Genomic DNA, 24,960 nt, shown 5'->3' with positions numbered 1-24,960 from the left:
CCTGTCTCGATCTCTATCTCGCCCTCCCCGGCTGTCCCGATCTCTTTCCCTGTGACTGTCTCGCTCTCTATCTCGTTCTCTGTCTCGCTCTCTCTCACGACCTGACCCATGTGAGGACCTCCATGACGGGGTCCCCACTGATCATTATGTGATGATCCATCTTGCCTGATTGCCACCTGACCCAGACCATCTGTCACCAGAAGAGTCTCTTGGTCCACCTCTGTCTTGGCGAGATGGTGGCCCAGACTTCCATCGGTCATCTGCACCACTCCTCTGTGAAGACTGTTGGGAGCCGGAAGACCATTTGCTTCCACTTTCACCATCACCATAAGAATTACCACTACCACTTTTGCTGCCAAATCCTGCTCCTCTTCCGTCAGGACCACGATAGCCATCTGGCTCCCCACCGGATCTCATGTTTGGTGGAGGACGACTGAAGTCCTGGAATCTTCGGTTGGCTGAATCACCTCCAATTCCTCCATCCCCTTGCTTGCTGGCATGATAGCCACCAGCTCGTAACATGCTGCTTTGGCCATCATTATCAAAGCCTTGATGATGCTGATCAGAATTTCTGTTTCTTTCACCCTGCTTTTTCTGCCAATCACTGCCAAGGTCCAAGGGGTGTTCAGAATCTTGCCATCCCGGGCGACCACTGTGCCAATCCTGACCTTGCCAGCCACGATTTGATCCTCCACCATCACCGTCACCACTGCCACTCTTCCAGTTGGCCCCGGCCTGCCCACCATCTCCTCCCTGCCAGCTATACTGGCTACTACCGCTGTTATCTCCACCTCTCTGCTGAGAAAATCTGCTGTTTACACCACTACTGTTGTCCTGCCATGAAGGTGGCTGGCTGTAGCTGTCTCCTCCCTGCTGCCAAGGCTGGTGACCAGGCTCTTGTTGCTGCCGCTGTTGCTGCTGGAACCCCGGTGGAGGCACATTAGTCATGGGGAGATTGCCATCCATGCCCCCTCTGCCTCCCACCATAGAGGGTGGTGGTGGCTGTGAAAGGAACTTTGATGCATCACTGGTGGGTGGTCCACCCAGAACCCCCTGCATTAAAGGTGGTGGAGGGCCAGGAGGAGGAAGAGGTGCCACAGCAACAAATGCAGGTCCAGCAGCATGGGCAAACTGTCCAGGCAGGATGGGTGGCGGAGGTGGTGGTGGCTGGGCAGCAAATGCGCTAGCAAAAGCACCCGAGACCATCAGAGGTCCTGGCTGGTGAGGTACCATGGGAGGAGGGGCACTGTGCAGAGGAACACCCAGGCCTATTCCTGACGTGGCTGTCACATCTTGCCCTGGTGATGGCCACTGTGGTTCTTCTTTGATTGTGCTTCCAAATTCCTGTCCAGGTTGTGATCCCCAAGAGGAGGGTTCATCTGTATCGTCATATTGCTGCTTCAGCAGCTCTAAAGCACTGCTGGAGTCTCCTCCACTTGCTCCTACACCTCCCATACCTGAACGACCTTGCATCTTTAGACGTTTATTGGGCGGTTCGCTTATATCCTGCTGTCTGGAGCTCTCTCCATACCACTGAGGTTCCCCTTTCATCTGACCTGGTCCACCAGATGACTTGCTGTGGGACGATCCTTGCTGAGAGAATGGTGTGACAGCCATAGGTGAAGACCTACCCACTGGACCACCTCCGGACCTGCCAAAGCTTGACTGCAAAAAAAGTTAATCACCACTGTTAATCCAAAGCATGTCTAAATTAAGAGTTTTAGCCCTATAATTTCTTTTATAAGAACAGCATTTAAAAGGGAAGATAAAAAAATCTGACTCACTTCTTGTTTCTGAAAACGATTATCATGGCGGAATACATCTTCAGCTGCAGGACGTTTTTCCTGTCCTTCTCTGACATATCTGAGCACAAATATACATCATGCAGCATCTTATCAAACCCAGTGAAAAACAAAAATTCTCTTATTTTGTAAACTTATAAGAACTATAATTTAGTTAACTGTTGATTTAATATGAAACATCAGATTCTCATAACTCAAATGAATCAAGTTTGACAATTCCCATTCTTTAAGGAAGGCAAACCAGGCATGGGTTGTAAGACCCTCGGGAAAATAGCGGTTTTGGGGTGTTGTGATCAAATTTTAGATAACACTGTATTTGCATACTTTGACATGTTTTAAAACAGATTCTGGTGCCTTTGTATTTTATAATGTGTTTTGATGTTGCATAAATTCATTTTTCACACCCACCCTCACCAATTTTGTCTCTACACCGCGTGCTGATACCGAAAAATGGTTATGTTTGAGCTTTGGTTATGCGCATTCCTAACACGCAAAGTCCACCATGCTTGTAGACCATTGTAATTGGCATTCTCTCCTCTTTATCATTGTCTGAATTAAAGACCCAATCTTTCAAATGTTCAGCAATAAAGGATTAACTGACTTAGGAAAGATAGAAGGGGGGGATTTGGTGTTTTACGCCGTGTCAGCAACTAAGGCTATATTACGGCAAGTAGCCAGCCCTGTAAACAGATGCCACGTGCAGAGAAAGAACAGCGTGCCCGAGACGAGAAATGAACTCAGGGCAGCCAACCTTCACTGTATTGGCGACAGGCGCTAACAGCACTAACCGTTGCACCACCGGGCTGCTCTAGGAAAGATAGAAAAAAAAGAAAAAAGGTTCGCTCTGAAAACTCACTGTTCAATAATAGGAACAACTTTTTCCCGTGGCAGTTCAATGTAGTCAATGCGATCAAACATGCTGTCACGTTCCTCTGGCAATGTGTAGTTTGCCTTCATCTCCAGAACAGCCGATTCTGGAACCACTTTACCTGAAATGGGCAAATAGTATATATGCCAAAACTGATTCCATTCAATTATCTTTCATCATAGCTATCACTAATAATAATTTTGCTAGCAAGATATCAGACATTTCATCATCCTTAGTTTCTATGTAGGCGCCTGACAGCATCTCTTGTGATGTTCTCCTGTAAAGGTAATTATTCTGAAAGCTAGGCCAACAATTTGACAGTTAGACCCAATGCCTAAAGCCTTCTTAAGTGTTCAGATATTTTACTTCCTGCCATCAAAAACATTGTAAATGTCAGCTTGTCATCAGGTATTTTCCTGTTTCAAAATGCCCTGGTGAGGCCCTCCTAAAAAAGTCCATGCTTGAAGTCATCGTGTTGAACTACCACCCAGTTTCCAACTTGTCTTTTCTCTCCAAGATCACAGAGAAAGTAGTTTTGACAAAGCTCCTTTACAGACTCCACACCTCTATAGCATTTCTGGACCCACACAAGCACGCTTCAAATCCTATCTCATTGATAGAACACAGACTGCATTTGTTGATGGTCAAACATCTCGCCCTGCTCCACTTTCCTGTGGCCCAGTTCTGTTTATTCTATATATGAAACCACTTTTATCTTGCATCCAGTCTCATCAGGTTTTTCATCAATCATATGCTGATGACACACAACTGTACTGCTCCACTCCACCGCTTGAGTCTCACTTTGCTACCAGCACCATAGAAGCCTGTATTAACAATGTCAAAGACTGGACGGTAACAAACAAACTTAAAGTCAACGATGATAAAACGGAAACCTTCCTATGCTCAAGAAGAAAAATCAATCTGCACTCACTTGTCTGCCAAATCATACCAAGGTGGGCAAAACCAACATCACCTTTGTGTCCACCAGAATCTGGGATTCCAAGTCTCTGCAGATATGACTCTTGATAAACAAATTACAGCTGTCAGTCTGCATATCATGAGCTCTGTAAGATCCGTCATATTCTCTCTACGCTCACTACCAACACTTGTCTGTACTTTTGTTCTTTCTTGGCTTTATTACTGCAACTCCTTGCTTGCTGGCTGCCCTGCACACCTTCATAAACTCCAGAAAGTCAAGAACTCTACTGCATGTCTGGTGCTTAGAGCTAGGAAATGAGACCATGTCACTCCCATCCTTTGTTTTCTGGACTGGTTATCCATCCACTCGCATCCAGTGCAAGCTGTCCATGCCGTTTTGATTTCTTAGCTGGCTTCTGCCCTATTTCTCTGAACTTTCTCTTCCCTTACATCCCAGCCAGAAAACTACACTCTTTGTCTGACAATCATCTCCAAACTATTCCTGTCACCAGAACAAAATATGGCCACAGGATTTTTAGTTATTGTGCAGTGAAACAACGGAACTCTCTTTTCATTTCCAACACCTGCTCAAATGAATCCTTCAAATGTGCTCTAAAAATGCACCTCTTCCTTAAGCATAACTCCTAAAAACAGTCCACATGATGCCAGTTCTTTTTTTTCCACACCGTCCCCCCTTTTCCACTTATTACTACTTCCGTGTCTTCCTTTGCAAAATCACAATGCTCTCACTCTCAGTCATTGTTACTTGGTTCTTTATGTTTTCTGTATTTGTCTTTATTATCATTACTGTTGCTTATCCTTCTGTTGTTCATGTCTTTCTGTCCCTCCTATGTTGTCCATGCTCCTTATGAGTGTGAGTATGCACTACGCAAATCTTACATTTATTATTGCTATTAACAAACCAACTTTTCTTTCAGCCCAGCTGAAAATCACTATACTAATAAAGGGAAAGAAAATGTGATCTGGCCCAAGTCTTTTTATTTAAGCTACAATTCTGCAAAATATGAGAAATCATGTTATTTACCATCTTCAACTGTACGTTTATGTGAACGACGTTGCATTTCTGCATCCTCTGGCTGGACAACAGCAGCAACCCGGTAGAATCCATTGAAAAACTTCATTTTCCTGCGGCGTGCAGATGCATACACATTGGTCTGGTCCAAAATGTAGTTCCTTTTTCGCCTACTGGCTGCAAGAAGTCACAGTTCTGATTAAAGTAAAAATCATACTTATTAATGTAAAAAAAAAAAACCTGATCAAAACCTTTAAAGAGATTTATTCAAATATAAAATGAAAGGTGAATGTCCTTATACTTTGTAAACCCCATTATAAAAGATAACAATTGAGATGATGGGAAGTGAAAGGACACATAAACTTCAATATGCCTGCAGACTTCAAACATTGTACATGAACAGATGTCTTCAGAAAGGTTCGTATGTTAAGAGCTTACCAATTTGAAAGAGTTTGTTGAGACACTTCGTAGCTTTCTCGATTAGAACATCCCATCGGCCATGATAGTTACGTTTTCGTGGTAAACCCATGACACGCATCTTGTCAATAAGTGTATCTGTTCCTATAATATTGTAGCGTTTCTCTGGGTGGGACTTCTGCATGTTGATGCCCCATGTAGTTTTTCCTGTGCCAGGAAGTCCCACAATCATGATCATCTGTTAAAAAGAAAAAAAAATCACCCATAATGGTTGCTCATTGCATTTTTAATATTTATACTTGTTTCTGAGATATTGAGACTGTTGGAGGATAAGCATGTGCAGCCCCTCCAACAATTATGCACACCAATTTATCCAAATGTAACATCATATTTAATAGTTATTACTTTTACTAAAACTATATACAAAAAGGGATTAAAACAAATTGTTTCACAATTTTTGAATGAAGTAACCTTAACACAAAAACTGTAACACAATGACTTGAAGTTCAAATTTTTTTCCAGGTGTACCTGTTTTGAGATGAGGGTTCACGCTAAGATGGCTAGTAATTTTTTTTAAGCCATACTGAAGCTTATTCAGATGCTCAAGTTGTCCACTGTCATGTTCATTCATTTCTACATGGTGCATGACCATTAGACTTCATTGCCTACAAGACAGTGATCTCAAATTGTGTCCATATTTACATTTGGAAATAAAACTGGATACTCCCAATTTCCTCTGCATCTACAAAATGTGTTTCGCTGTTTCTCCTTGAACTGTAATTACAATTTTGATTTGTCTTTTTTTTTTTCCTTTCTAAAAATGTTTAAAATTCCAATCTTGGTACCAGTAAAATAGCCAAAGTCTACCGCTAATGGATTAACCACTAGAAATTATCTCAGGTTTCTTGCAAAGTTGTCATTTTTTTAAACCCCTTAGTAGGTTGAATAAGGTGCTAATAAGATAAACACAGTAGGGTATATTTGTTGTGGAAGAAAATTTTAGTCCAACAAGAATTCTCCTAAAACAATTACTTAGCCTTATTTACATCACACTGCTTCTACTGTCACAAATATTTTTGTCTAATGCCATAGCTGTCTCATAAAAAGACAGCAAGGAAATTTGTATTACAACGTTTCCATATTTTTCTAATAAAAATAAAGAAAATACACCAAGCCTTACCTCACAATCGGCCTTGCGTGGAGGAGGAAGCATACCCCGCACTCTGTCCATGGAAGGCAACTGACCAATATAGGTAAAGCCCTGAGGTGGTGGAAACCATGAGTCCATCTGACCAAAATTGACCTTTACCCTGTAATGAATAAGGATCAAATACTCCAATGAAGACTAGAACAAATATTTGTGCTACTATACACTGCACAATACAGTGCGACAATGAAATGTAATTTGAGTAAGACTACACTTTAGCAGAGACTTTTAATCGATATTTTAACAGGCATAAAACTGAATAAAGGGATGGCAATATGCATTTATCCACACTTGTATGCGCCATCCCTGCTGCTCAAATTTAAACGTCTTTTCAGCTACAAAGGTATTTTTGATGCTTCTTGTAAACTGTTTAGTTCAAACAAATGTGAGACAAATTTCTTTTTACCTTAAAAGTAACAAATACATATAGTAAAACCTCTCTATTAAGACCTTCCTGATTACGACCCCAGATCTCTGATTGCTCTTACTCAGAGTTAATTCCTATACAACAGTGGTGGAATTGATAAGCATCACCAGTCTTTTTAGTCTGTAAGCATTACCAATCAAAAGCAAAAAAAAAAAAAAAAGAAGAAGAAAGAATAACGGTGATCAAGGTGAAACAACAATTGGTGTGGCAAAAACTCAAATTCAAAGAAAAAATCGACAGTTCTAGAAAAATGGCATGGTGGCGAAATTGGTAATTAAAGATTATCTAAGATTTGTAAGAATATGTATTTGGTGATAGAACATGTTTGCGCATGATTTTGTAAAGTGAGACAAAGGACCACATTTCAATGACTAGAAAACTCATTCAGGAAAAAGCTTTATTCAGCAGTGGCTACAGAATGATTTCCAGGCCTTGAACAGCTTGAAAATGGATGAAAAGTTACATTGTTTACTAGTCATGCCTAAGTGTAAAGTATGAACAAAAGAAAAGAACGTAGGTGTATTATGATCTTTTGTAGTGCTGTCAGGTCAATCATAAATGGCTAAACTGGTCTTTGAGGTAATTACCAAGGTCACCAAAAAAAAAAAACAACAAAAAAAAAAAAGAAAAAAAAAAAAAACACACCCCATATTTACTTTTTTTTAAAAATGGCTAAAACACACATATATACACAAAAGTCTTGAGTACGTGAAGGTTAAACCCAGTAACTCCGACTACATTTATTTTCTTTTCCTGTTGATCAATAAAGAAGCTTAACTAAAAATTGTACTTTTTTTTTTTGCTCTTATTTGTATTTGCTTAACCTGTGATGCTAAAAAACTAAATTGCCCTGTACAAGTGTTTGAAGTCATGGTTCATCGAATAGAAACCGACAAGCTGATCTCCCTAGTAAGACCCCTCTCAGCTAAGACCTGTTTTTGGTGGATTCTAGCAAGTTTCACTACATTCATCACAGACTGAGCAGCCTCGTCTGATAAAAATGCTGATATAGTTAAGCATTCTCAAGTTATAACTGACCTGCTGTTCTTGAGGAGGAGATGAGGGAAAAGCGCCATGTCCTTGCTTCCAACTGGAAATCCATGTAGCGGACACGCTACTCCAAACCAGGTTCCATTTTTCGTAAAGGAGATAGATGCTGGCCGAGAGTCAAGGTCCAACATTGCCCCTACAACATCACCTGCACCAAACCGCTGGCCATAGTCAGAGAAGCGGCAGTTGGTGGAGAACTTCCCAGTACCACCATACCCAAAAGACCAGGGTTCTTCACCTAAACAGCACATGAAGTACAAAGAGCATTTATAGGGGAAAGAATAATGCAGTCAACTCAAAGGCTCAGCCTTCAAAAATACAAGTGACATGCTCCAGTTGTAACATTAAGATTTCTGGCACACTTAAAAAAAAAAAAAAGTCCCCTATACTCTAATGTAAACACTTTTCAGACATTCACAGCTCTTCTCTCACTCACATTATGCTAACTACTGACATATATATCTGCGCATTTGCTGACAGTCTGACCCAGACCAACTCTTCCACGAGGTTGAGGCTGTCAGATCTCAACAAGTCTTTTGACAACCAATAAATGAAACGTCCCTAAAATTCTTTATGTCAACCAATACATAGGCAGCAGCAGAAACTTTAAATTCCTGTACATAACCTTGGAATATGTGTTTCTATGATGTTTGGAAAATACAACAAAAATGTAAGGTTCTATTATTTCTAAAAGCAGGGACACACTGCTTCAAAGTTGTGTTTTCATCACATTTTTAGAATTTTTTCCCCTGGTTTTGCAAGCATGCCATTTTTTATAACAAGCAAAGATAACAATAGCAGCTTAACATTTTATAACTATAGGTTGCTCCTAGTTCAGACAAACAAAATTAACAGCTCAGGATTATTAGTCTTAAACATATCCAAAATAAAATGAAATTAAAAATTCTATGTGATTTCATTTCAAGAGCATATTTGAGGGCTTCAAAAACAAAGGGTAATGCACTATTACATATTCTGATAAAATCTATTTTTCCCCAGGTGTACTAATGTCCAAATTTTGGCTGCCGCCCCAAAGTTTGTGAGGTAAAAAAAAATGGAATTAACATATTGTTAACCCAAAAATATGAAAGCATAACAGATCATCAATCTTTAGCTTTTATATCATTAGACAAGGGCTTTATCATCTGTTCTTTTCTTGTGTTGAAAGTTAAACTGGATTCAACTAGGAAATTCTTCTACAAGAATCCAAAAATGTCTGTAAAACAAAAGATGTCCAAGTTGTTGTTGCAGCAAGAAAAATATACATACCTAGTTGAAAAGAGGAGCTGTCAATTGACCACCCAACACGAACCACATGAGGATCTGTCTCTTGATGATCATCACCAAAATCAGCTGGCAGATGCTCTAAAATATGTACTTCAAAGTACACCTGCCAAAAAACAAAACAAAAATGAAATTTAATGCTGAATGTGATAAGAGAATATATCCACACTATTCTCTTGCCTTTTATTCAGATATTCAAAGGCCAGATTGTTATACAAACACTTAATAAAACATGAATTATGACCTGCCATTTTTAAATGCATTTAGGTTTTGACAGAAAGAATATGGCTGTGCTAATACTGTTGCAATGCAGAATTTATTCATCCTGAAGTATAAAGATGAGTTTCACTACATCACAAGCTTTCCAGCGGTGCTTAACTAAATACATTAGAATTTGAACTCAGTCGGCATATTTTGCTGCTCCTTGCACTGATGTCCAACAGTAGTCATCTTTAGAAGACCAAATGTGGCCTTTTGGCCTTTGGATGTTGATGCATAGTAAAAGTCACAGAGCTCTTAATCAAATGACTATATTTGCAAAATTGAAAAGCGAGCAAATGAATGCGTTTTATAAGATTGATGTCCACACAACTGGTCTTAATTTATTAAATTTCTAGTTATACAACCAACACATGATGAGATAAAGTCTATAGATGTACGATGAATTAGGATCCATTACAACCTGTTAACAAAACATCGTCACGGAAGAACAGAGAGGTTTAACTCATTCAATACGGATGTACTGAAGCAATTGCGATATAGAGCTATAAAGACATTAGCATTCGAGGGTGCAAACTGTAAGGGAAGAGTTAAGCATTAAATATATTCATGATCTAAATATACTTAAATATTTTAAAAGTGAAGTCATCATTCTTGTCAATAGCATCAACTCGGTTAAATCATGATGCAATTTGATGACAACTTTCCAGGATTATCAATAAACTACCCATTTTGTAGATTTTATGCAAATTTTGATTACTTATTTTACACACTTTACTATTTATGTCAGTGTTTTGTAAAAGATGATTTTAAAAAGAAAGATAGCATAAATGGATAGCATAATTAAAAAAGACAGTTTACTTAACAGATGATAAAGATGCAGTAATTAAATCCAAATTACATTTGAGCATGTTTTTAATATATGACCAATGCTAAATTAAGAGTTTATTTAAAACAACACAGAATGTTACTGACCAACACAGTGTTACTGACCATGAGCATGTCTTTTGAACACATGAGTCCAGGAGTTTTCATACTTGAGATACTAACTTAACATCATGCATACACATTACGTACATGCAATTATACAAGCTACATTAAATATCCTTTATGTTTTTATATATATAATTAAATTTAATATAGTTCAATTCTGGTATATCCAGAATTAAAAACTTCACCAATTTAAATGTCAACAGGTGTTGAGCACTCAGCTTATCTGGATGTTTTCCATACCAATAATTATTATACATTAATAACTTCCAAATGCTAATAAATTCTAATAACTAAAACCAAATGCGCATAAGTAAGCAGCTGAGAAAAATCCCCAACCTTTTCTCCTGTGATGCTAAGGATCATTAACAAAGGCCTACAATTCCTCTTATATGTCATAAAATGTCAAATCTAACATATGGGAGAAAGAGAATGAAGCATGCAGAATACCTTGCCATTTGTTGACTTCTGAAGGGTATGAATTTCTTAAGTCTTAAATATCTCAAGCTTTGATCAGCACCATCTGTACAGAGGGTGTCATCTAAGTATTTTTAACAATCAATACTTTTTTTAAAGCCAACATGCCTATGTTTTTTCATAAGCACGTAATGTGGCAACTCCTGTCTCTGGACCTGTCAACTGACCTTGCCTTTGCAAACACCATACGTGGCACGAGCCCCAGCCCACGTGAAGCAGAAGCCAGGAGGATCCAAGACAACAGTGGCTCCATATCTTGAGTCATACAAAACACATTCAACTACAACATGATTTCATTAAACTGTTCAAACCAACATCTCATCACATTAATAAGAAAGCCAAAATAAGCAATATTAAATTTAGGGAAAAACACAATGCATATATGCAATGGAAACAATGTGCTGTAAAAACCATGAACCAAACACAAGAAATGACATTTTTTGAAAATAACCATAGTGGTTAAACTTCTGTGAAAAAAAGGTCATAAATGTTAGGAAACGCAGTTGATATTGTCTAAGCCAGTGATTGTTTCACCTAAAATTGCTTAAAATAGTGAAGCCACAAAGGCCAAGCACAGAAGATTTGATAGCCAGCAATATAAGCTTATATAATGGACGCCCATTGCAGGTGGTTCTGGAACCTAACACAAGACTGCATTACATACACAATGTCGACCCATCCTTTCCTCAGCTTAGCTTTTAAGTTGCCCATTTAAAGGCAAACACTGGTCACATAAAAATAAGATGAGAACAGACAAAAGAATATAACAGAGGTTATGATTATAGACAAAAGCTAAGCTGTCACCCCAGAGGAAATACTACTTCTTATTCTTAGCTACACTCCAAAAGATTACCTAAACGGTAGTTGAAGGCAAAGTGTTTAACTGCCAACTTTTAATGCTGTATACTTGTTTTCATAAAAATATTCTTTGGTCCATCATCCCTAAAGGAGCTTTACTTATATATTAGTTCATAACTATATCACCAGAGGGACTGGGAAAAAAACCCATTTACTACCTAGAAAGATAATTCTGCATTCAAAGTCTTTAGAACTAGTGACTTCAGGTCATGGTGGGCAAAGGTATAACTGCCAACAGAAATGACATTCTAACTACATTTAATGCATAGCATTAAAATATTTTAGTGCTACTTTTATTTTGTTCAATCTTAACCCTTGCAAAAGTCAACATTTTCATCATGCTTATGCCACGATTTGCATCATTAACCCACCAGCAAAACAGATGCACCAACACATACCAACCTGTAATACCAGGCTGCTACGATCACTGCAGACATTACTAACATTCACGATCACTATTACTAAATAACGCAATTTGTTCTGTTATGACCAAAATTTTGTGATTTTGTCTTCCAGCATATGGATTTTGCAAAATGATGTGGATGACATGCTGAACAAGCCAATAAAAGAATAAAATAAAACCTGGATATATAACTCATTCATATTTTCAATTTGGTTATTACTGACTCTGCTCTTCTGGGTGAAACTCCTCCGCCTTCAGAAGCATACTTATTACAGGGTTCCCAGGGATCAGGGATGGTGCCAAAAAAGGACCTTAAAAGGACCTTTCATGCATTCGAAAGGACCTAGTGACAGTCATCAATGCTTAAGTTTTCTCTTGTGTGTCGGAAAGGTGGTCTTCTCTATGTTCTCAAATACATGTATTTCTAGTAATAAATAATCAAAGAGTTAATTTTGATGCCTGTCTGCCATACTTAAAAAGTGTCCTTAGCGCGCTGATACACCGTTAATGTTCAAGTTTTCTAGAAATCTAAGTGAAAGCCATTCTTCAAAAGTCAGTTCACGTGTCTCTCTCTCGCACACACACTCTAATGGGAAAGAGAGATAGAAATAGAGCTATGCACAGTAGTACTAGAAGATCAAAGTTCTAAAGAACTTTTGAAAAAGAGCGTTTTTTGCGATACGGATACAAGGAATGCCAAGATCCTAATGCTAATGGAATGAGTCGAAACTGTCAAGCATTACAGCCCATTTATTTTAACCTTGAGATATTATTTAAGCATTCTTATTACACATACATGTAACACATGCAAACATATTACATAAACAGCATGATATAACTAATACACATAAGATTAAGATTACAAAATGACAAAGCAATCGCAAAAGTTTCATTGATGAAATTCAATTCTTTGTCACCCCTACAGCTTGGCATACATGTACAAATTGTGCAATTTAAACTGAAATAAACATTAATTCTGAATGTCACAATTCAACACCTTTTAATTTCTTCCTGTAATCTATCAATGTCTGACTGAATCTTTGTTATCTCCCAAGTCTTTGGCTAACAACGCATGTTAGATCTTTCAATAAGTGAAAAACTTTTAGCCTGGAAACTATGTCTTCAGCCAGTTCCAGCAGTGTCGTTCTTCGGCACTGGAGAAAAACGTTCATACCTGCCATAGGCACTAGAAGCGGATATCATCACAGTGCAGTCTGACTAAGATTGTCAGCTACTGTTTCTTTGTGAATGAAAATCCTCTTTCCACTGTAGCTTGACCATGAGAGAGTAGGAGTAACTGACAACAGACCCACAACACCTGAAACTCTTTCCAGCAAGCGCATCATAGTCTTTGTGTCATAGGGTCAAAAGCCTTACTACCACACTCACCTGCAGAACTGTCAAGAAATTACGGAACTCTGACAGGCAATACAACAATTTTTCATTTTTTGTATTTTGTCTTTTTCCCCCATGTCTTTTTTCTGGGTGTACCGCATTCAGCTCTTGAGAGTTCCATCGTTTACTGATGACTCCACGAATGCTCAGACATGGTTAGAACTGTGCACAAGTTGGAAGTTTCACATTTATTAAGTACATTTGACTTGATACATCAGATTTTTCATAATGTCATGTAAGTCTAAACAAAGGAAAGGAAGAAGAGGCTGATCAGCTTGTATTTTCTCAAAAAAGGTTCAAGTATACTGGCAATTAAACTAAAGAAAGCCAGACGACATGAAAGCCTCCAAGCTTTTACAATATCAAAAGATTTGTTCTTTGGCAATGCTCCATTGCAGCTTTGACAAATTTTTCCAAGTATGGAAGCATAACAATTGCTTTTTCAGCAACAGAATTGTTTCAAGCCATCGGTGAGCACAGAACTTGGCGAAAAGATGTGGAACCAGTTACTTTTATATAATCTTCTCTTCTGCTGCACTTCCCCGCATCTTTCAAATTGTTAAGCAGACAAAGAAATGAAGAGTAGCGAGACTGGGTAGTCATGTGATTAAAATAGCAATGCAGCGAAAAATCGTCGGTATTTTGCGCCAAAGTCTACTCCGCGATTTAAAAGGACTTAAAAGGCCTTTTGGCGAAAATTCAATATAAAAGGACTTAAAAGGACCTTGCAAGGACCTGGGAACCCTGTTATTACTTGCCATTAGAAAGTCAACTTGTGTCATAAAATACAGTGCTTAACTTAAAATATTACTGCATTCAATATTAAACTGTTCAGCAAGTTTTATCCCCAAAACCCTTTTAGTATTAAATTCTACATGACTGAAGTACTTGAGCGATCATCTTCAAGACAAAAACTCGAATCTGAATATGGTTAAATGAGGCAAACCACGTTTTCTTAAAAGTTTTTTCAACAAAATTTTATAATTTTAATCAGATGGAAGACCAAATGACACCATCCAACAGCTCTCGCCATCTTCTTTCCATTAACAACTGAACAATTGCTGTAGAGGAATAAGTTGATGCTTATGACACCTGGTTTTTTTTCTTACAGAAATAAGTGTTAAAAAGTTTCATACAAACACAATCTGTGAAAATTAACATTTTCTCAAGTTTATACTCATGTGTTTTCCTGAAACATGTGCATAGCTGCAAAAAAAGATGAATATTTATAGGCAGAGAAATTGCCATCAGGAATATTTCACCCAAGAAGCACTCCAACTATCTGCTGCTGACACTGGAAGCTGACCTGAAAAAGGCTTAGTAGAGTTCAAACTGACCATGTGCTGAGAATACTTTTAAGTAGCACAAATTTTATTATTTTAGCAGAAATAGGACAGTGCTGCTGTCGGCATCCATTAGTAAGAGCTAGTTGCTTAATTATTGCTACCATGCTTTTGTGGTTAACACTTTTTCATTTAAGATTTTCACCGACGATTTCTAGCACAGGTTAAGCCAGATGGAGTGCTGAATGTTAAAAGAGACCTGCAATTGCAATGTAAATAACCAAACAGAAACCTCAGGCAATGTAGTTTAAGCCAGTAGCACAATGCTCTTGAAAGTATTATTTTCAGCAATGTAACTTCACTCAAAACTTTGAAATGACAGCAAGTGAAACAATGTCAGCAAGTGAAACAATGTCAGCATCATAACACTTGTCACTGTAAATCTGCTACTACAAAGCAGAATAATAGCCGAATGACGAGTAGCTATATTAACTGGTTGAGCAAATTTTAAATGGAAAAATTTTCACACAAGCATAGTAGACAACACAATACACACAAGAAAGCAGGGATATAAAGAACCAAGGCAGAACCAGCATTCTATACTGAGCCAGCAGCAATGGTGATATCAAAAACTAAGTATGGCACAAAAACACCAGTAATATCTGTCAGGTAAAACATTTAAGAACACATATAGTCAACAGTTGTCTGCAGCAACTTTTCACTGTGATTATTACATGTACTACAATTATATTAAGGTAATATAATAATGATATAAGCTTTTTGATTCCCAGCCAAAGCCGTGCTCTCCGCGCATTACAATCACAAAAACACAAACAAAATTTTCTCTGTGAAGTTAATGCGAATGCCAAGCTGCTCTTCTGCTGGAAGACATTCATAAACCAAGATGTCAATGAGACAGACCTGTAGATCGGAAAGTCATTTGACTAGAGCAGAAATATTTATTGTCAGGATAATGTCCACATGATCACAAAGCAGTAATTGCAGTAAAATGTTAAAGTATATGACTGTTTGGCACTGATGTAAAGTCTATTGCAAAGACGACTTGTACAAAAGTGATGGCACTAGCCACAGAAGACTTACAGTGATAACAAGATCAGGAGAGGAAAAAAACAATAGGCCACAGGCAAGTAAACAGTCTAGCACAATGCCAATGGCATCACCACTTTGTTATTACAAGTGCAAAAATATGGACAAATTTCACAAGATTATGACCATCTTTGTGCATAGAAAAGGCTTCTGTTTTTGTTTGGAAACAGGACTGCAAGAGAAAGAGTGAGACAGTGACAGAGTATTTGGACGTTGCTAGCTCCTTTCTAGCCAAACATAGCAAACAGTTCACATCATCCATCGATTCCAGACTCTCTGTTTGTGTGTAGAGAGTTTATTAAGATTTAGGTGACATTATCTGACAATGATGGGAAGGCGGTGTTCACCAAAACAAAATGTTGCTGGTAACCACAAGCTCAATCAGAGCTAAAGTTCTCAGTGGCACAGCCTTCATTTTGCCGATGAAGGCACTGCGGCTGCAGCTGTCATCGCGTTGCACAGAATTACTCATTTGTTTGGCGTGAATCTTCAGGTCCATACACCAGACCATTGTGCATGAAAGCATATCATATTAATTTATAAATATAATAAATAATATTAATACATTATATTAATAGAAGAAGTAGAAAAATGTTATTCCTAGGTGCCATGGAGCAGGCATTCCCTTTTCTTTAGTGATCCAAACTGAAAGGATCCAGCAGGCCCTGCAGGGAGAAGGGGTGCAACTTGCAAAAGTGAGGAAACAGACGGATATGGAAGACATGTCATTGCGGTGTAGGTAGTGGCTAGGTTCTGCTGTATTATTATATTTATAAATTAATATTATGTGCTTGCATGCCTATATCTAAAGCCTTTGAGTCTGGCTGATACGGGAAAAATGGGCTATACAAATGAGCTATTTATTATTATTAAGCCAATACTACTTTTCCCCCCACAAAAGGTCTTCCGTGGACCAACAACTTTTGCTATCCCCTGCATTCAGGGAAAAGGAGGGCACATCCTAACTCCCACTAGTGAGTAGTTTATTCTTTAGTGAGCTCGTGCTTACTCGTGGTCATGAAATTAAGTCTCGGTATGACAACAGAAGCTTTTTATCGAATGACGAATAAAACATAATGCAGTGTAATATTGATGAGAATGATTATGGGAAAGTGACAAATCACAATGGACAATTTTCAGAGAAGTATGTGATCTTCTCCCCAAGTCGATTGTAGACCACTTTTGCTTTTGATGCCAGCTGCTGATACGAGTAACGTTCTTCAACCATATCGACTCTTACAATACTCAGTGTCCAGTTCATGCCTACCAATGTCCTTTTCATTGATTTTGACAGAATGAGAAAATGAAGATGTTTTGGTTTGTAAAAATTTGTTTAGGAGTATTAGTTTATTTGTACATATGCTCCTGTATGTAGCATGTATATAGACACTTTATCATCAACGTTTCTATTAGGAAGAGGTAAGTGTTTTCGAGATATTCATAATTATTGCTTTTTATCTACTTTTGCTACACAATCGAAAAATTTAAAAATTGTGCATAAGGAAAGAAAGATTTTTTTTCCTGCACTGTCTAGGAATTTTCTAATTATAATTTTACTTTCAAGCATTTGTTTTACTATGCTTTTTGCTAATTTTAATAAGAAAATTTACACCACTTTAACTTCAAGTCTGTGGGGTATTCCAGTTTTTGTGTACAATCTGAAGCACCAAGATGTTGCTTACAACCATTGTTGTAGGAATTCAGTGCAACAGCACAATGAACAAAGAAACTAGAAAAGCATCATAGAAGCATAGACAAACAATTAAATAGCTTATAAGAGTTTTAGTTTAGTCCTTGTTACTCCTCGAGGAGCATAGGGCCACAAATTATAAGAAACAGTAAATCTAAAGCAACCTGGACAGATGTTAGTTTACTGCAAAATGTAAACAATGAAAGTTTGAACAACTTGAAATTCGTTTTCACCCGCATCTCATCATGTGTAAGAATATATTTCTAATGTCAGCATATATATTTTTTGCAGGAAAAAAGCTATGATCGCAATCGCATATGCACCCCAAATACATAGTATGTCTATTTACCACACATGATCATGCTTTGCAGAACCTCAGCACATCCAATAATTAAATTCTTTAAAGTATCTGACGTCATTCAGAAGACATTGCAAATGTTGACAGGATGCAGGGGAGAACATGTCACATCACACTTGTCAGACTTGTGTATTCTATCCCTCCCTCCCACAAAGACAGAGAAAACACATAGAGAAAATGGATGTTATCCCGCTGTGCAGCTAAGCAGTAGAACTCTCTTCCACATCACATTCGAAGGCTACATTCAAATGTACTTCATGAGAAAGAGGACAGGTTTGAAACAGTAAGCAGAAGAATTGCAACCTAAACTAGGAAAATATAATCAATTCAAGCATGTACAGGGCCACACTACAAAAACACACACGTTTTTTGTTGTTGCTCTTTCTCCCCTTTCATTAAGAAACAAATCCAAATAACCCAACAACCAAACTAACAGCTTTTAGCAGTTGTATAAGCAAGCAAAATATGCTACTTTCCTTTCAGACTCAGATTTTGTAATGCATGTGCAAAATACTTCTCTATAAAACTGTGTAGATAAAAATGCCAGATAAGTCAATGCCACAAAAGTGCAGCAGTACAAGAAAATAGACAGTGGCTGGAAAAGTCTTGTAAAAAGAACATTCAAACCATTAGATACAAGCAGCCTGTTCTCAGATTTAAGGTGTTAGAAACAAAGAATACATAAGACACTAGAAAATCATTCTGCAGTGTACACACAGCTGTCCACTGATGTACACTTGTAAACATTCAAAAATATCAGCCAGCTATTGGGGTAAAGTATTAAGTAAATACACATGAAAAACAGGAGTCCTAAGTTGTCCCCCTTTTTTAAGCAAACACACAGGCAATTTTAACCATGACTGTGTGTGTAATTGTAGTCTGCAAGCTGTTTCTCCGAGGCCATTTCCCCCACCCATCTCTATCTATTTGCTGGACTAGAAAAGGTTAAACCTGAAAATGTAAATGTATTAGCCTGACTTCTCATCATCACATCTGTACCTGAAAAATCTGAGTGAAGAAAATCTACCATGGATATGGATGCAATTTTGTATATAGGACAATCACTCCAACAAAACAAATTGAAAGATTAAAAAAAAAATAAAAAAAATTCAAGTATATAAAAAGTGATTTATATATGCTGTAGGCGACCTCCATCAATCAGCAGCTGCTGCCATTATCTACATTAAGTGATGACTCTCACTGACATGTAACTGCACTCATCTGCTGTAATATAAATCTCATGCATTATGATGCATTACCTCAAGCATAGTGAAGATAAGCTACTTAGATATACCAAGATTACCCAGACATACCACTGTAAAGTGTACAAATCAATACACCACCTCTAAAATGTACAAAACTGCTTATAAATAATACAATGCACACCATTTCCAACAGGTAACCCTACCAAAACTGGTGTTTCAGGCTATCGAAAAATTGTGATAACACAAAGAAATTAGCTGCAGCTAAAGGCACAAGCTGTTGGTAGAAATCTATGTGTGTAGTATACTAAGATGCACATATGCAAAGGCAGTATGTGCAGCTGTAAAGCATCATTTCAATACAAAAACAAACCAAAGAAAAAAAAGAAGAAACGTGGATTCCTTACCCGTCTGGATCAATCTGAAGATGGAGATCAGAATTGAAGTGGTCAAGCACACATAGTGAGTCATCCATGGTGGGTTCATCAACATCCAGCTCTGGGTTTGAAGACTGCCAACGATTACTAAAGCGACCACCTCCACCTCTAAAAACAAAATTTCGAAATGGACATGAAATCTGTTTTTCTGATATTCAAGAAAAAGCTCTAAAATTTGTTTTTTCTTTCCAAAGACTTGAATTGTCTAACAGCAGACAGTCACATTTTCGTCTTGCATCTAGTTTATTGGTTTGGTACATCAAACCATATTTTACAAACTAATTTTGACCTTGCATTTCTTGGCTGCTAAGACTTTTGTATGGTATGAATTCCTTAATTCATTCTTTATATTAGCTCCCACAAAAACAAGCATCTTGACACAGTCACTGCTTTGCATTGCAATGCGAACTGGCTTACTGGAACAAAATACACTGTGCTGCATGAAAATGAATATATAAGGTAAGAACCTATCAGCTACTGGATTGCTTTACTGTGAAAAACTTCCCTCAAAGAGCTAAAATTGTCAACCAATCAGGTATTTTGTTATATCCGAAAGTAAGCAGCAAGTCTGTTGGTCAAGAGCTGTTTAAAAACAGCTGCTGGTTACTCAGTTTCATAGATTTTAATAATAGCTCATTTATTATATAGTGCCTTTGAGTTTCTCCAGTAACAGGACTAAAAGCACTTTACAGTAATAAGAGTACACTTGAAAAGTATAGTTACCTATACATAAAAAAAAACTTAGTAAACTGTACAGGAAGATCAAATAACAGTCCAATAAAGAAGCAAAACATGATAAAGCGGTGATGTGACACAATGTGGCAATAGTCAGTTTCTCTTAAGAAGAATGCAGCAAGATGATCAAGCAAAAGGGAAAGCACCTCAATCTATCATGTCAGACTATGGATCTAAATATAATTATCTGCTGTCCAAATGTTTCCTTAACGTATGCAAGTAAGGAAGCAGAAACAGAACCAAACAATGACATCATGTAAGCAAGTGTTTATCAGCACTATCTGGATGCACAACAATTGTAGAAGTGAACAGTGACAGGATATGGAGACCATTAGTCTGTCCTTTCCATAAGGAAAAAGCCAGAAAGCCATAGGCAATCCAGCACAAAGAGGAAGATGTAGATCCATAAGATGATGATAAAACCAGATCATTTGTGTATATTATGTAAATAATGTTACATTTCTGCTTCATGACCTACTTTCAATACGGGGGCTGTTTTATTTTGTTACCATCTCATATCTGTATTTATTACAACAAAAACTATTTTTTATTCTTGAGAATTATACTGTTGACGAAATGCTCTGTAAAATAGTGTTAATGATTATTGTTTATACTGCAGGTTAATAGGTGTAAATATTGGAACACAGTGTACTTTGTGCAACCACTAGTGTGCTAGGGTTCAATGATTTTCCTTTATATCTAGTAAGTACCTTCTCAAAAGCAAAATTAAATGGTTTACATTACCTCATATAAAGTCAAACTTACCCTTTTCCTCGATCTGAGTCATAAGGCCGTTTTTTAAGTTCTTGGCCAGCAGCAACAGCTGATAACTGCGGGATGACTGCTGCTGTTGGAACAGACATTGGAGGCTGAACAGGATGAACACCTAAAGGTCCTACTCCAGGGCCCACTTGTCCTGGCCGCACGCCTGGAACCATGCCAGGAGCTGCCATAACTGATGGCATAACAGGAGCACCAGCCATGTGAGCAGCTGCAACCTGTGGGTGTAGCACCTGTTTTAAGATGACAGCCCAGATTCTCTTTATCAATCAAGTACACAACAAAGCAATCCTCCATCACCCTGATTCAGGTCTGAAAGGCCAACACCATATAAGAGGTTGATTAAAATATTTAGTACTAATAGTAGCGAACATTTGCAGAAAATACGCTACAAAATGCGAAGCATTTAAGTGATTGTGTATAATGCCATGCCAGCAACTAAGGCTATATGCCGTCGACGAAGCATTTAAGTGAACACAAAGAAAAAAGACAAATCAAAGAGCAGAGTTTACTTACAAAAGCAAGTTTAACAAACACACTAAGGCAGTGGTGCCCGACCTTTTCTCGCCTGAGGGTTGCACTAGACATAATATAAAATCTCACGGGCCAGAACATGGTGGTTTTGCAAGAATCATGAAATTATCATGTTAAAAATGAAATTATGTTGTCTGGTTAAAATAAGCGGGCTGTAGGTTGGGCACCCCTGCACTAAGGGGTCCAACACTGCAAGCACTTTTTAAATGAATAAAGCCAAAAGCTATGTTTAAGGTATGCCATATATCTTTTGGCACAAAACTAGATCAGCATTTCTTTAAAATGTTGTTAATATTGCACACTGCCAAAGACATTGCATTGGCAAAAGACTCAGAATTTTTTTTTAATGATTGTGATGAGTAATAAAAAGCAGCTTCTGAAAACTATACATAAATGTCAAATAAGACTGTAAATTTCTTTAGCATTTTTACCTGAGGCAAACCAGGGTGACCTGCTGACATAGGAATTGCTGTTGGCATAGCAACCATGTAAGGTTGTGGTACCATCATAGGTACAAAACCTGGATATTGATTCATGATGATACTTGTAATCTAAACTCCAAACTTGCTCAGGATGGCATAGTCTGAAAAAAAAAAAAGTCTGCCAAATTTTTTAAATGGTTTTTTCACCAGCATATAGCGTAATAATTTCACAAGTCTTTATACATCATCAAAATAAAACATTTTAACAAACTGCATGATCTAAATAAATCTCTTGCCATCACTTAAAAGAGGAACTTGAGAGAGCATTAAGAAAATGTATTTACATGCTTCCATCTTTTTGTACTCATTTGTATAAATTTTCATCCAAGTGCCTCTAATATTTATTTATAATCTGACAGAAAGCAGCAGAAAGGAGTTTCTCATTTCTAGATTTGTAGTGTAAGTTACAATGACTGAACTTGGTATCTAAGACAATCTTTTCTCTGGCCACAAGATTGTTGGTGTATGCAAAAAAAATGTGATTTTAGCAGTGAAGCAGACTTAACAAAAACAGGGCAAAACACAATTTTGAGAAAGTGCTTTAAGCAAGAACACTTTGCACTATAAACAATAAGTAAACACATGTTAGAATGCCTTTAAAATCGGTCAAAAGGCGACACAGGAATTAAAAATAAGAAACCCCATTTGGTGGAGTTCATAAGAGGATGCCGTCTGTTTATATATTTCTCACTTTTTTGTACTCTTTTTACACAACTTGTTTACATATTTTGCATGAAACACATGATAGCAAAAGTGTACATTAGATTTTGACAAAGAGTCGGTGTAGCGAGACACAACAACCTAGTGAGAATCAACAACTACTCGAGGTCTGTGCATGAACCGTCTCCTTATGCTCTGTCCATATGCAGACACTGGGTCTTGTGGTGCTGCTGAATGGGACTTCTACTGAAAATATATCTCGAAGGATTAACAGACATTTTCATGCATTTGTCTCAGGCAGAACCCATGTCTCCTTATGCAGACACTGGGTCTTGTAGTGTTGCTGAATGGATTAGCAGACACTTTCATGGTATTATTTGTCCAAACCAGCACATAAATAAAGCGTGAATTGTATGTGTTTTGCTTCTTTATGTTATTTTTTATATAGATTTGAAGTGTATTCTTTAACAGACGATCAAACACCCGCTCGCACAGTAGTATCCAACGAAACACTATTCACATCTGTTTATGATCGGCGAAGAGAATGTTGAAACAATTCACAAACCGGTTTGCAATCAGCAAAGAGAACGTTTAGTCTAAATAGGCTTCTTTTATAAATGAGCTTTAAAAACTTCCATGAGCTGTGACCTTAATCGCATGCACAGATTTTGAGGAGTCGTTGATTCTCACTAGGTCGTTGGGTCTCGCTACACTTGCACTGTAGCATCAAACTGCAAATAGGCAACACACTGGACAATTTTTATGTGCCACGATTTTATGAAATGCTCAAATGTTTTTATTAGCTCATTTTACTTGTGTATTATATATATTATGTCCTGAGAACCAAGTAGAATTTAAAATGTTCTCTGCAGCTTATGTGACATAGAATACAAATAAACAACGGAAATACATATTTGTTTAGTACCAACGAGAGAAGGAACGAAATGGAAACGAAAAGCCAGAAAGAAGGCAAGTAATCAGCGCGAGTAGCACAGGTTTAATTATACGATTCTCTTAAAAACACAAGCACGAATTTGTGTTCTTCAACTCTAACTGTACTTTTAATTGATTTATACGCTTATCAAAATGTGTTTCACCAGCAATAATTCTTTAAAGATGTCACATAATCCCACGATGTGCTAGCAGGACAGTTCAAGAACAAACGTCAAGCGGCGGGCGACATTCCGGTCTATTCCGGATCCTCGCTGACTCTAATTAACTACCTACTTATTTTTTAACAGATTATAAGTTCAAAGCTTAGAACAAAAATCATTCTATAATCAGAAGATTTCTTAGCACCGTGGGCAATAACAATAGCAAGCAATCACCTTGATCGGAAAATTGCAAAAATCTGAAGCTCACAAGTCCTCTACAATGGCACCAAAATGGCCGGCGTCTGTAGAGACTTCGCAGTAAAGAGCGTAGACAAGGGAAGTAAGTTCAGAAATGTGAGCAGCATGTGCGCGTGCTAATTCGTAGTCCGCGGACATCAGCGAATTTTGTAAAGTTTAGTGGTTTTTTTACAAAATCTTTTACCTCACAGAATATGTTAACTTTGTTTATAGTTTATACACTAAATTATAGGGTAACGATTTTTTTCAGTAAAATCTGCATAATGCATCCCTGGTCTCGATAGTTCAACAATAGAATAAATAATGATGAATTATAATAATGTACTTGGATGTAAATGCAAACGGAATCGAATAGTAGACTTAATGGTTGTCTGCAAAAATGTCCTAAGCCTTATCTAACAGGCGAAAATCCGTTATAATTCATTTATTCATTTCATGTATCCACGGACATGTATATTCCTTTGGCGGACCTCCATGTACCCAGGCCTGACGAGAAGGGTACACGAGCCCACGGCTATGGAAGTGACCCAGCCTTGGTCAGTATTATTTATTTATAATTTGCTTCCTTTTTCGTGCAAACAAATTTCAGGGGAAAGAATGCCAAAGCAAAGTAGAGAAATCAAATTTTGTTGTGCAATATGCAAATCCCAGGCCTAATGGAGTAGGCGGCGTGGTGGGTAGACGGATGTGTGGTTACTATATAGTTAGGGTTATCATTTTCGCGTCGGATGCGCTTGGTGCCAGAAAGTCGAAGAAATTCCCCAATATCCAATGTTGGTCTTCTACGAATAAAATTATCAACTTTAAAACAAGCCTTTATTAATTCTTAAAGCGGTAGTTTAGAAACAGTGTTTCAACACTTTTGCAACGTGTACATCCCAGCCTACCTGTCCTCTACCCTGACTGTCCGCAGGTGTCGCATGTCCCTATGTCTGGGATGGAATGACCATTTTGGCATGGTCTGCGCATGCACATATACACAAGTTCATTAC

The 24,960-nt window shown here is 37.8% G+C and overlaps 1 protein-coding gene across 2 annotated transcripts; it reads right to left on the bottom strand.

Annotated features, from left to right (window-relative positions):
• Window positions 1–114: 114 nt before the first annotated feature.
• LOC112560203 (heterogeneous nuclear ribonucleoprotein U-like protein 1) lies at window positions 115–24,026 on the bottom strand. 2 transcript variants are annotated; one of them, XM_025231859.1, is made up of 13 exons: window positions 23,945–24,026; window positions 21,906–22,057; window positions 20,926–21,173; window positions 19,396–19,533; window positions 10,860–10,947; window positions 8,992–9,112; window positions 7,711–7,960; window positions 6,219–6,348; window positions 5,060–5,276; window positions 4,634–4,798; window positions 2,659–2,791; window positions 1,785–1,863; window positions 115–1,665 (listed from the first exon to the last, which is right to left on the bottom strand). In XM_025231859.1, the coding sequence occupies exons 2-13, from the start codon at window positions 22,008–22,010 to the stop codon at window positions 145–147; spliced, it is 3,195 nt and encodes a 1,064-aa protein (XP_025087644.1). In that variant the 5' UTR covers window positions 22,011–22,057; window positions 23,945–24,026; the 3' UTR covers window positions 115–144. The 2 variants fall into 2 exon arrangements, with proteins under 2 accessions (XP_025087644.1, XP_025087653.1); XM_025231868.1 differs by lacking the exon at window positions 23,945–24,026 and adding an exon at window positions 23,714–23,732.
• Window positions 24,027–24,960: the final 934 nt, after the last annotated feature.

Source organism: Pomacea canaliculata, linkage group LG1, assembly GCF_003073045.1.
Source record: "Pomacea canaliculata isolate SZHN2017 linkage group LG1, ASM307304v1, whole genome shotgun sequence".
Lineage (NCBI taxonomy): Eukaryota > Metazoa > Mollusca > Gastropoda > Architaenioglossa > Ampullariidae > Pomacea > Pomacea canaliculata.
Note: the sequence above shows the minus strand (reverse complement) of the source record. Positions and strands in the feature narration are given on the sequence as shown.

What these genes read in the sequence shown, in the direction of transcription:
- LOC112560203 (XM_025231859.1), bottom strand. Translation starts at nt 22,010, where the DNA reads ATGAATCAATATCCAGGTTTTGTACCTATGATGGTACCACAACCTTAC. An exon ending in GACTCAGATCGAGGAAAAGG is followed by an intron (nt 19,534 to 20,925) that starts GTAAGTTTGACT and finishes TTTTGTTTTTAG; the next exon opens with AGGTGGAGGTGGTCGCTTTA. An exon ending in CACGCAAGGCCGATTGTGAG is followed by an intron (nt 5,277 to 6,218) that starts GTAAGGCTTGGT and finishes TCTTTTTAACAG; the next exon opens with ATGATCATGATTGTGGGACT.